General features: G+C 40.7%; 1 protein-coding gene across 1 annotated transcript in view; it reads left to right on the top strand.

The window, feature by feature from the left end:
- Positions 1-13,002, top strand: part of GLP1R (glucagon like peptide 1 receptor) — a 1,134,570-nt gene that overhangs the window by 647,396 nt on the left and 474,172 nt on the right. Inside the window, exon 7 of the mRNA XM_085609494.1 lies at positions 266-425. Coding sequence (XP_085465620.1) covers positions 266-425 — 160 coding nt within the window. The remainder of the gene's footprint in view (positions 1-265; positions 426-13,002) is intronic.

Genomic DNA, 13,002 nt, shown 5'->3' with positions numbered 1-13,002 from the left:
GTATAGTTCATATGTTTTACATTTTTTTTTGTTTTAAATGTAATATGTTCACTGCCTATCTACCTTTGTATTTCAATGAAGACCAATGTGTAATAATGTTTCGATGCATTTATTTGTGCGAGGCAGCGTGAATTTGATTTTCTAACTTTAAGAATGTCATGTGCTAGTTATGCCATGTAATATCTCTTAGAATGCCTGCCTGGAGAGGGTGCAAGTCACAGAGCATCTCAGCCCCTACTCTAGTCTCATCTCTCTCCCCCTCCAGGAGTCCCTGAGCTGCAGGCTGGTCTTCATGATGATGCAGTACTGTGTGGCGGCCAATTACTACTGGTTACTGGTGGAAGGCGCCTACCTACACACACTCCTGGTTCTCTCCGTCTTCTCAGAGCAAAGAATATTTAGGCTGTATCTCTGTGTGGGATGGGGTGAGTACTGAGTCTGGCCTTCACCAGGTACCCCAAGCTTGAGAAGATCCTCATTATTCTCTTCTCTGATTTTGTATGAACACTTGATCAAATGTACGTTTATTGTATATGAATAGTTAACGACTGGTTCTCATCCTACGATAAGGTCATAGTGTGAGCTGTACAAAAGACAAAGCAAAACAAAATACTGAATAGGTAAGCTGTGCGTCATTGGAGTCCAGCGGGATTAGGTGAAACCCACCAGCCCTCAATCTTTCATTGAGATCCCTGAAATGATTCCTCAAAGTTCAGCTTTAAGACGTTTCCTGTATCGAGGGAGTTTGGCACACCTCTAAACTGGGGATCCAGGGTGTTCCACACTTTTGGGGCTAGTACAGTACGGGAAAGGCCGCCGTTTCTTCCCATTGTAGCTTCATTGTAGGATCAGGAGAAGAGAGGCAGACCCAATGTTCCTGGTGGGGTTGACTGACATTATGCTTCTTCAGATAAGAAACCGGACTGTAACCAGATTGCTAACACAATTAGACAACAATAACACACAATAACACATTTTAAGCATTTCCCCTTCAGAAATCAGAAGCGAAAATGTTCTTCTGAAAGGACATATCAATTTTTTTCAGGGACTTGGCCATGAAACTGGAACCTTATAAAAAAAACATCCTATAAGTTCAGAAGTCATGCAAGGCTTCTGACATGCTATTCTAGTCATGAAGGCTGGACAGAACATGGACGTGGACTGCAGTGAAAAAGGATTTCGACCACATGGCCACGTAAGACCCGTGTATTGACACATGGAGGAGGACACGCAGGGTTGCCTTCGAGACATCCCAGGTTTAAGCTGCACATGACTCACAGATATTTTTATACTGAAGGGACACTGATGGAGGAGCGGACAAAGGAATATCTGGACCTCACAATTACAACTCTACATTAACACAGCCCTCTTGCACTTTTCATTTTCTGATGCCATTGAACAAAAGTGGTGTTGGTTTCTTGACAGGTGCTCCAAGACTCCCAGTGCAGCTATAGTTCATTGGCATAACCTTCAAAGTTGAGCCCCCACATAGGGATTCATAGAGACGTTGAGGAGGATGCAGAGACGGGTGAAGCCCTTAGCACTTGCCAGACCTTTAGCGCTTGTAGGAAGAAGCGGGAGTAACTGAGGCACCCAAGAAGCCCTGGCAAAAATGCTCAAACCAGCCCCTCTCTCTTTCCATCCATCCATTCTCTCGCTCTCTCCCTCGCTTGCTCTCGCTCTGATCTCTTTCGCTCTCCCTTCCACCGCCCTCCCTTTCTTTCTGGCTCCCTTGAAGCCGCCCTCCCTTTCTTTCTGGCCCCCTTGAAGCCTTCCTGTGCCTCCTGACAGAGGCACCAGGAGCGGTCCCTGCCATAGAAACCTGCTCCAGGGGCTCCAGCCCACTGGGGAAATTCCCAGTGGAATTAATGGCCTGTCTGGTCCTAGGAAGAAGGACTTCCCATCTCCCACTCTACATCAATTTTCCAGAAGACACACCTGAAAAAGAATATTTCCCAAACCTCTGGCCGAACCTGGCAGATTGGCAATGAACTTAAAATGAACTGTTTTGTAAAATATAGTGGTACCCGCTGCTGACCTTGGACGGGATTGAAGATACACTTGTGCTTCATGCTTGTAGCGAACCAGTTTGTTTACTTTTTAAAATCTAGCTGGGATTGCCATTTTAATATGATCCTTTTTTGTGGGAGATGGGTTAACTTGCAGTTTTGGGCCATAACTCGTGCATTTTAATTTTGGCTGAATTAAATTTGGAAAATTCTCTTTCAGCCTAAATCAATTAGCCAGGGCCTCCCCTTAAAGCCTACCCTTGCATATACACAAGGCATATGTACTCATTGGCAGGAACGCGCCCCGAATTGTGAAAAAAACATGCTCTGCATTCCGCAGCTTCATATAATTATATTATATTAATTATTCCCCACAATATGTGTGACATAAATAAAAGATCATTCTTATTTCATCAAATAATCTTGGTAATTATCTCATGCTAGTGACACCGCTCGTAATTAAAATGCTTGAGCGCGGTCCAATATTTACATTCTACTTGTAAACTGCGCGTTCTGTAGGGAAACTGTTATCGATGTCATCTTTAATACTTTTTCTTATCTATTTAAATTAATTTCTAATTACTGCACTTGTGGAATAGTAAAACTTCAAAGTCCTTTCTCACCTCCCACAGCTAAACAAGCTTTCTAGCTTAAAAGTACAGTTTTGTTTTGGAAGCTTCCGGATGTTCAATTACTAAATGTCAGTCCAGATGTACACAGGGTTTGTGTCACAAAACCATTATCAAACATTTTATGCAATCGTCGCTATGGCGCCACTGCAGACCCTTTGTCCCTGTTGTACTCTTTTTTGAAGCAGATTCGTTGCAAAAACCATTTTGGTATTTACAAAGCAACGGAAATATCGATTTGTATTGCTTTATATAAAAAAAAGTAATGCAGCGGAATGCATTACTGTACATTAGGGAGGCATTCCATGGGTGGTGGTTCATGAGTGCTCCTGCCCAAGGAGTTATAGACATTGGTTTGTGCCAGAATGGTCCACATGCCCAAGGCTAGAGTAACAATATATATATACATGCAAACATATATACACACACAGACACATTTATTTTTAAATATCTATATATATATATATTCACTGAAAAACCATGGGTTTCACACACGTTATAGTTAGGAATTAGCATTTAAAAAACCTTAGAAATTCAGTGAAAAAACCATAGGTTTCACACATGTTATAGTTAGCTGGACATTTTACTCGTAAAAAACCAATGAAATTGCCCCGTTATAGTTAGTTCAGCTAACTATAACTCGCGCGCCCGCAATGCACTGCTCATGACGTCACATATTACATCACTCATGACATGGTCAGTGACATCACTCATGACATCACTGATGACATCTCAAATGACATCACTGATGACATCACTGATGACATCATCCAGTGAATGTGTGTTTTTCTGAAAATTAAATATGTTTTATATATGTATATCTCAAGGTCGATGGAAGAATAAATGGGTATATAAGTGTCTAAATGGATGATTTGTTTTTGAAAAATTGATTGTTTAACTGACTGATTAAGTGTATCTTAGTGAATACATGGCTTAGTGAGTAATGTTTAAATATGTATATATCTGTATCAGTCTCTCACTTTGTGTATAAGTGGCTGCATGGTTTGGTGAGTAGCTACATGGGTGACTATATAGGTTATTAGTTGGTTTTTTGAGTATCAGTCTGAGTGTCTGCATGGTTCGGTGGGGGGTATTACGTAGTGCATAGGTGCATGAATGAGTGACTCACTGTTTGTGTGTGTTGAAGACAGCATGTGTGCAGGACTGCATGGGTGGATGAGTGTGTGTATGGGTGTGTTAGTGAGTGAATGACTGTCTCAATAGTGTCTTTATGAGTAACTACATATGTTTAAAACTAGTATATGTGACTATTGGTGTATATATGTGAGTATATGCAAGGGTGAGAGATTGGAAGAGTTCCTGTATGAATAAGTATGTGTTTCTATAAGTGATTGTTTAAAAGACTAAGTATGTGTAAGTTTCCGTAGAAGTAAGTATGGTGGTGTGTGTATAACTGTATATGCAAGTAAATGTATGTTTGATTCTTTATTAGCACGAGTGACTATGTGTGTGAGTAACTCTATGCATGAGTGGCATTGTGTAACAGGATGTATAGGTGTATGAGTACATATGATGAGTGAGTACATGTATGAGTGACTGTATTGGACTGTTGGTGAATGAGTGGATGTGTATGTGGATCTTAGAATTACTGAAGAGGTTGTTGTAACTGGTATTGATATGTCCATTGTTTTGAAAATTTTAGTCTCTATTTTTGAATGTGTGTGTCAAAGGTTATATTAGGGTGAGAGGAGGTCTACCACTCTATCACAAGGATGATGTCATCAGTGATGTCATCAGTGATGTCATTTGAGATGTCATCAGTGATGTCATGAGTGATGTCACTGACCATGTCATGAGTGATGTAATATGTGACGTCATGAGCAGTGCATTGCGGGCGCGCGAGTTATAGTTAGCTGAACTAACTATAACGGGGCAATTTCATTGGTTTTTTACGAGTAAAATGTCCAGCTAACTATAACATGTGTGAAACCTATGGTTTTTTCACTGAATTTCTAAGGTTTTTTAAATGCTAATTCCTAACTATAACGTGTGTGAAACCCATGGTTTTTTCAGTGAATTTGCAAGGTTTTTTAAATGCTAATTTTTTTTTTATTTATTTTTTTTATTTTTTTTAGTACGCGTACCGTAAGCTCACGGTAAGCGTACGGTTTACGCAACGTCCGTAATTTTCCTACGCTGCTTGCGTATAGTTACGCAATTTGCGTAGCCGCGCGTACTCCGCGTGGGACGCGTACGCGTGTACGCTACACGCGCACGTTACGCGGAAGTGCCGGGAGTGACTGTTATGCGCATGCGCGCAAGCGCGTGTCTTTTTTACGCGCATGCGCACTTTTGCCGTAAGCGTACCGTAAGCGTACCGTAAGCGTACGGTAGGTCATGTGATCATGAAACACAACTTTTGATTGGTTGAAACTACTTTCAGTTCTAGAACTCTCCTACACCACACCCATTCCCCTCATTTCTGCTTGTGATCCCTTGGGAGAAGGAGCTGGTTTGTCTTTGGGATACGATGGCAGAACAGCAGAGCTCTTCTGAGAGTGAGGCTAGCACTAGCAGCACTGTCTTGAGGCAGAGATCGAGGAAACAAAAGCCCTCTTATGTATGGGATTATTTTACTTTTCCAGAAGGCCAGCAAAAGGTAAATGCACCCTTAGTGACTTGTAAGCTGTGTAAGCGTGTACTTTCTAGAGGTAATCCTAACAGGAAGTATTCCTTTGGGAATCACACCATGAAGAGACACCTCCAGGATGTACACAGAAGGACACATGGTCATCTTTTTGGAGGTAACTCTTCAGAAAGACAAGCAAGTACATCCACAGCAGCTCAGCCTGGACCATCATCTGCAGAGCTGACTCCTTCTTCTGCAGGTCAGGTGAGCCCTTCATCTGTGGGGGGAGCATCTCCTTCTGCTGGCCCTCTGGAAATTAACCCTCGTTTTCTGAGGGTTGATATTCGATGTGCCTCTTGTCATGATCTAATTTGTCATAGGGAGACCAGTGTTTCCCTAGTGAACAACAAAATAGATCAGCACACTTGTCACAGAGACTAATTTTTCCATGCTTTCTTTCCTCTGTCCCTGCATGAACACAACGGTTCTTTTAAGAGCCAACCTTATCTTTCATCTTTTTTTTACATATGTTTTTAAAAACTTTTTTTTTTTTTTTTACCGTACGCGTACAGTGCGCGTACTTTTTTTTTTATTTTTTAAAAAAAACACTAAAAATCAATTATCACATTACAAGGTCCTTGAGAGACTACAATTATTATTATTGACTTACCATACTCACTCAAAAAAATATTTATTCATTTGTTTTTTTAAAAAATAGTTTTAAAAATGGTTCTAGTTTTCGAAAATTTTCTATATCAATCTGAAAAAAAAGAAAAAAGTATTAATATTTTTAAAACAATTTATAATACAGACTGACACATTATAAATCCACTTTTCAGATTTTTTAAAAAGCACATGTCCAAACTGCTTTTTCAGACCAGCACCATTTGTAACCTGGGTGACTGCCTACACTCCAGCAAGGGCAACCAGCCTTAGTGATGCTGAATGTATTTGCATTACTGACTGAAACCACAAACCCCACTCGCTTGTGAATACTGTGCATGATTCCACATGGTAAGCAGCTGGGTGTGTGCTAAGAGTCTGCTTCTGCACCAAAAAATGGCTCCCCCTTTCCATCTAATGCAACTGTGAAATCACCAGAGCAATACGCAATAAATCTCTGCCTATAATTCCTCTCTGCACACAGAGTCATGTTTTCACATTAGTCCCAAAACGAAATTTCTTTGCCAATTTGAAAGTACACTTACTGCTCTTTTTTTTTTCGGCGCAAGTGAAACTCACTTTTTACAAGTGAAAATCACTTTTACAGACTGACACATTATGAAACCACTTTTTTTGATTTATTTAAATGCACATGTCCAAACTGTTTTTTCAGACCACCACCATGTGTATTCTCGGTGACTGCCTACACTCCAGCAAGGGCAACCAGCCTTAGTGATGCTGAATGTATTTGCATTACAGACTGAAACCTGAAAACCCCACTCGCTTGTAAATACTGTGCATGACTATACATGGCAAGCACATGGGTGTGTGCTAAGACTCTGCTTCTTCCCCCAAAAATTCGCTCCCCCTTTCCATCTAATGCAACTGTGAAATCACCAGAGCAAGACGCAATAAATCTCTGCCTATAATTCCTCTCTGCACACAGAGTCATGTTTTCACATTAGTCCCAAAACGAAATTTCTTTGCCAATTTGAAAGTACACTTACTGCTCTTTTTTTTTTCGGGGCAAGTGAAACTCACTTTTTACAAGTGAAAATCACTTTTACAGACTGACACATTATGAAACCACTTTTTTTGATTTATTTAAATGCACATGTCCAAACTGTTTTTTCAGACCACCACCATGTGTATTCTCGGTGACTGCCTACACTCCAGCAAGGGCAACCAGCCTTAGTGATGCTGAATGTATTTGCATTACAGACTGAAACCTGAAAACCCCACTCGCTTGTAAATACTGTGCATGACTATACATGGCAAGCACATGGGTGTGTGCTAAGACTCTGCTTCTTCCCCCAAAAATTCGCTCCCCCTTTCCATCTAATGCAACTGTGAAATCACCAGAGCAATACGCAATAAATCTCTGCCTATAATTCCTCTCTGCACACAGAGTCATGTTTTCAGATTAGTCCCAAAACGAAATTTCTTTGCCAATTTGAAAGCACACTTACTGCTCTTTTTTTTTTCAGCGCAAGTGAAAATCACTTTTTACAAGTGAAAATCACTTTTACAGACTGACACATTATGAAACCACTTTTTTTGATTTTTTTAAATGCACATGTCCAAACTGTTTTTTCAGACCACCACCATGTGTATTCTCGGTGACTGCCTACACTCCAGCAAGGGCAACCAGCCTTAGTGATGCTGAATGTATTTGCATTACAGACTGAAACCTGAAAACCCCACTCGCTTGTAAATACTGTGCATGACTATACATGGCAAGCACATGGGTGTGTGCTAAGACTCTACTTCTTCCCCCAAAAATTCGCTCCCCCTTTCCATCTAATGCAACTGTGAAATCACCAGAGCAATACGCTTTAAATCTCTGCCTATAATTCCTCTCTGCACACAGAGTCATGTTTTCACATTAGTCCCAAAACTAAATTTCTTTGCCAATTTGAAAGCACACTTACTGCTCTTTTTTTTTTCGGGGCAAGTGAAAATCACTTTTTACAAGTGAAAATCACTTTTACAGACTGACACATTATGAAACCACTTTTTTTCATTTTTTTAAATGCACATGTCCAAACTGTTTTTTCAGACCACCACCATGTGTATTCTCGGTGACTGCCTACACTCCAGCAAGGGCAACCAGCCTTAGTGATGCTGAATGTATTTGCATTACAGACTGAAACCTGAAAACCCCACTCGCTTGTAAATACTGTGCATGACTATACATGGCAAGCACATGGGTGTGTGCTAAGACTCTGCTTCTTCCCCCAAAAATTCGCTCCCCCTTTCCATCTAATGTAACTGTGAAATCACCAGAGCAATACGCAATAAATCTCTGCCTATAATTCCTCTCTGCACACAGAGTCATGTTTTCACATTAGTCCCAAAACGAAATTTCTTTGCCAATTTGAAAGCACACTTACTGCTCTTTTTTTTTTCGGGGCAAGTGAAAATCACTTTTACAGACTGACACATTATGAAACCACCATGTGTAACTACAACAAAAACAATTTCCATTTCTATTATTCTTTTCTTAAGTTACCACATACATCCCCTCTCAAACTGTAAACTCACCTTTAAAATTAGTTAGTTGTGAAAGAAATGTGACACTCAAACAGCAGATTATCAGAGCCAGGATCTCTGTTGTGTTCACCTCTCTCCTCTCAGCAGAACCAGATAATGGCAAACTTTCCCTCTATTTTTCCACACATATACTTGTAAGTTTCAAATCTCAGTGCTTCCCCCTTTTGTTCAAATGAAATCACACATTTCTATTGGTTGAAAACCAACCCTTTTCCAAAAGTACCCTTCCCCCAACTTGACTTCTGCCTAGTACCCTTCCCCCAACTTGACTTCTGCCTGCTACCATAGCAACAGCTCATGGAACACTGCTGTGTTGAGTTAGGTCAGAAGTTCGCCAAACAATGTTTCAATTCCACAGAGCAAGAGTGCTTGACTTTTCAAACCTAACAGCAAATCCATAGTACTGTTCTTTGGTTACACATTTTTTTTTACCAATACAAAACATGCTTCTATTAATTTACACATACAGCCTAGTTTTTATTCTAGAATGGTATGAAACAGCCAATCAGTTCTTTTTGTTTTGAAAAAAATATGTATGCCTCCATTTCCAAACTGTCTTTCTTTTCATATTGCCATTCTACTGAAAGACACCTCCTGAGTGCATCCAGTTCTCCTTTGAAGATGTTCACAGTGTGGATTGTAGGGCACAGCTATGTCTTCTGGAGTGAAAAGTTTGCAGAGAAAACAGGTATGGTGAGAGACCTTGCTTTGCCAAATGTAGACATTAAATGGATTGGTCAGAGAGGGTTAAAGTGGCACCAATTGATGCCATTGGTGAAATCCTTCATTCAAATCCAACACCCTGACCTCATAATAGTGCACTGTGGTGGCAATGACCTAGGCACTTTGACTGGGGTAGGTCTGGAAATGCTTATGAAGGACACCTTTGCACAACTGTTTACACTTTTCCCTAAAACTGCCTTTGTGTTTTCCAACATATGCCAAAGGCAAAAATGGAACTGGTCCAATCATTTCTGTCCACAGATTGACAAAGCAAGAAAGCACGTCAACAAATCTGTTTCTGCTTTCCTCCGTGACTATGGTATGGGTGCCATTTTCCACAACAACTTGCGTTATGACATGCAAGACATTTATAGAGGAGATGGTGTGCACTTCAATGATGAAGGGAACAGAGTCTTCCTCTTGAACCTTAGACTCTGCATCGGTACTTACTTGTAGGTACCACTTAAAAAATGACTTCATAAATACAACAGCTCTTTTTAGAGCTCCCTAATATCTAAACTCTTAAATCTGCTTTTCATTTATTTTTTTTATTTTTTTTTTACCGTACGCTTACCGTAAGCTTACCGTACGCGTACCCCGTGATTTTTTTTAAAATCAATAAATGTTTTTTTTGTACTTTTCTGTCCTTCTTTGACCCCCTTACAAATGTTTGGGGGTCTGTAACTCTCCTCATTGCCCCCTTTCCTTGTTTTCACTCTTTTTTTTCAGAGTGAAATACACAAAATGGCGGCCGCCGCTTCCTGGTTTCGACCGATTCGAATGTTTACTAAGATCTAAGAGCCAATCAGAATCGCGCTCGCGCACGCCACCGTACGCTTACCGTAAGCGTACGGTAAGCGTACCGTAAGCGGGCTCAGATATATATATTGATTTAAAGGCTATTTTCTCAGAATCTACTGAACAGATTTACACCAAACCTACAAAAGGCACTTCCTTGACCTAGGGACTACCTCTCTGCCAAATTTTGAGTAATTCTGTTCAGCCGTTCGGGCTGTAGCTCGTTCTAAAGGTCCTATGGAAAAATGCATGGGAAAAACACGTTTTGGGACCCCCCCTTTTATCTCAGCCCCCGCTTGACGGATCCCCCCGAGACTTTCAGGGTAGGAGCGGAGCGTAGCGCCCCACCTATTTTGAGAAATTCGCGAGGATTCGTCAACCGGCGCCAAAGTTATTCAAAATAGAATGTTGAGGTTTTCCTATGGAAACGTGGTCCTAACTATAACTACCTACTGGCGACCGCCAGTAGGTAATATATATATATATATATATATATATATATATATATATATATATATATATATATATATATATACACACATGTGTTTATGTGTGTGTGTGTATATATATATAAGTATATATATATGTGTGTGTATATATATATTCACTGAAAAAACCATAGGTTTCACACACGTTATAGTTAGGAATTAGCATTTAAAAAACCTTGCAAATTCAGTGAAAAAAACATAGGTTTCACACATGTTATAGTTAGCTGGACATTTTACTGATAAAAAACCAATGAAATTCCCCGTTATAGTTAGTGCAGGCAACTATAACTCACGCGACCGCAATCCTCTGCTGATGCTAATACTGTATTTAGACACTTATTTGCCCATGTCTTCTTCCATTAAATTTTAGCTATACATATATTACAAATATTTTTTTTTCATAAAGACACATATGTCATCAGCAGAGGATTGCGGTCGCGTGAGTTATAGTTGCCTGCACTAACTATAACGGGGGAATTTCATTGGTTTTTTATCAGTAAAATGTCCAGCTAACTATAACATGTGTGAAACCTATGGTTTTTTCACTGAATTTGCAAGGTTTTTTAAATGCTAATTCCTAACTATAACGTGTGTGAAACCTATGGTTTTTTCAGTGAATTTGTACGGTTTTTTAAAAGCTAAGTTACTTTACGCCATTCGTGGCGTGCGCGCCCACTTAACGCAGTTCATTCCGTGCGCGCACGGTGTGCTTCGCGCACCGCGCGCCCACTTTACGCAGTTAGTGGCGTGCACGCACGGTGGGCACGCGGTGCGCTACGCGCACCGCATGCCCACGTTACGCTGGATGGGCCATGTACGCACGATGCGCTTCGCGCACCGTGCGCACATGGAGGACATATTATGCGCTTCGTGGTGAAAGGTGAGCTTTGACATTTTATTTTTTGTAATGCTAATATGCTAATATGCCATGCACAAATGATGCCCTACAGGCACCATTTGCACACGGGGTGGGGAGATTGTGGATAATTTTTTTTTTTAATATAATTTTTACCGTACGCGTACGGTAAGCGTAATCGCGATTTTTCGGAAAAATTTAAAAATGAATTTTTGGCCTTGGGGGTTCTTGGGGGACACATTCACAAAGGCTAGGTGGTTATGACTTGTCTAACCGCTCTTTTTACATGTTTTTTCCCTTTGTTTTTACTCCCCCCCTCAGAGTTCGAGAGAGAAAATGGCGGCCGCCGCTTCCTGGTTTCGAACGATTCCAATGTTTACTGAGATCTAACAGCCAATCAGAATCGCGCTCGCGCACGGCACCGTACGCGTACGGTAAGCGCACGGTAAGCGCACCGTAAGCTGGCTCAGATATATATATTGATTTAAATGCTATTTTCTCAGGAACTACTGAACAGATTTACACCAGACCTACAAAAGGCACTTCCTTGACCTGAGGACTACCTCTCTGCCAAATTTCAAGTAACTCTGTTCAGCCGTTCGGGCTGTAGCTGTGTCTAAAGGTCCTATGGAAAAATGCATGGGAAAAACGCATTTTGGGACCCCCCTTTTTTCTCAGCCCCCGCTTGACGAATCCCCCCGAGACTTTCAGGGAAGGAGCGGAGCGTAGCGCCCCACCTATTTTGAAAATTTTGCGAGGATTCGTTGACCGGCGCAAAAGTTATTCCAAATAGAATGTTGCGGATTTCCTATGGAAACGTGGTCCTAACTATAACTACCTACTGGCGACCGCCAGTAGGTAATATATAAATATATATATATATATATATATATGATACAGGATACAAACTCCCAACTTCTTCCCAGCTGGATAACCACGTCACAGTTCACTATAACACGCGCAATTTAGGAAGACGGCACACAAGCACATATATAGATATTTGTTTCAAATATTTAATTTTACTTAGTATGTATGTGTCTTTATCTCTATGTAGGTACATTTAGATACAGATAAATTAACCTATACATTCAAAGTCAGCTTTAAACATTTTAAGCAAACACCGCTTTGCAGTGAAAGGTGGTAGGACACACTAATGTGTGCGGTAAGGTAAGGTATCTTTTTTCTGTGCCTCCTGCTGGAACGCACAGCAGCTGTGGTGATGGGGCAGAACGTGGAGCCAGGACAAATATAGAACCCCACCTTAGATGCGACTGGTCGGTGTTGGCTTGGACCTGCGAAGAAGAGTGTTAGGTTCAGAGGGTAAGGGGTGTTAAGACACACTGGGGCATATTATCAAGAGAATTATCACTGCTTCTATCGCAGTATCAACAAGGGCACGCTAACAGGCTTCTGTATGTGTCCCTTGTTCTAGCACCCGTTTCACCAACACCTTGCATCTCATCGCTAATGATGTGGTAAATATTTCATTACCGGTACTATTTTTTATGCGGTAAAGTCTATGAGGAATAACTCAGTAAATATAAGAGGCAGAATCCGTGGTATTAGAGGTTTAAAAAGGCTTTATTCCTATACAAAGGAATGTAATTCGAATTACAGGCTTCTATTCCATCACCACGAAAGTTCAGGAAGGAAGGGCATACATTATTGACAGGTAATCATTTTTATAAGAATT

The sequence above is a fragment of the Triturus cristatus genome, chromosome 6 (assembly GCF_964204655.1).
Source record: "Triturus cristatus chromosome 6, aTriCri1.1, whole genome shotgun sequence".
Taxonomy (NCBI): domain Eukaryota; kingdom Metazoa; phylum Chordata; class Amphibia; order Caudata; family Salamandridae; genus Triturus; species Triturus cristatus.
This window is presented reverse-complemented; position numbering and strand designations above follow the sequence as displayed.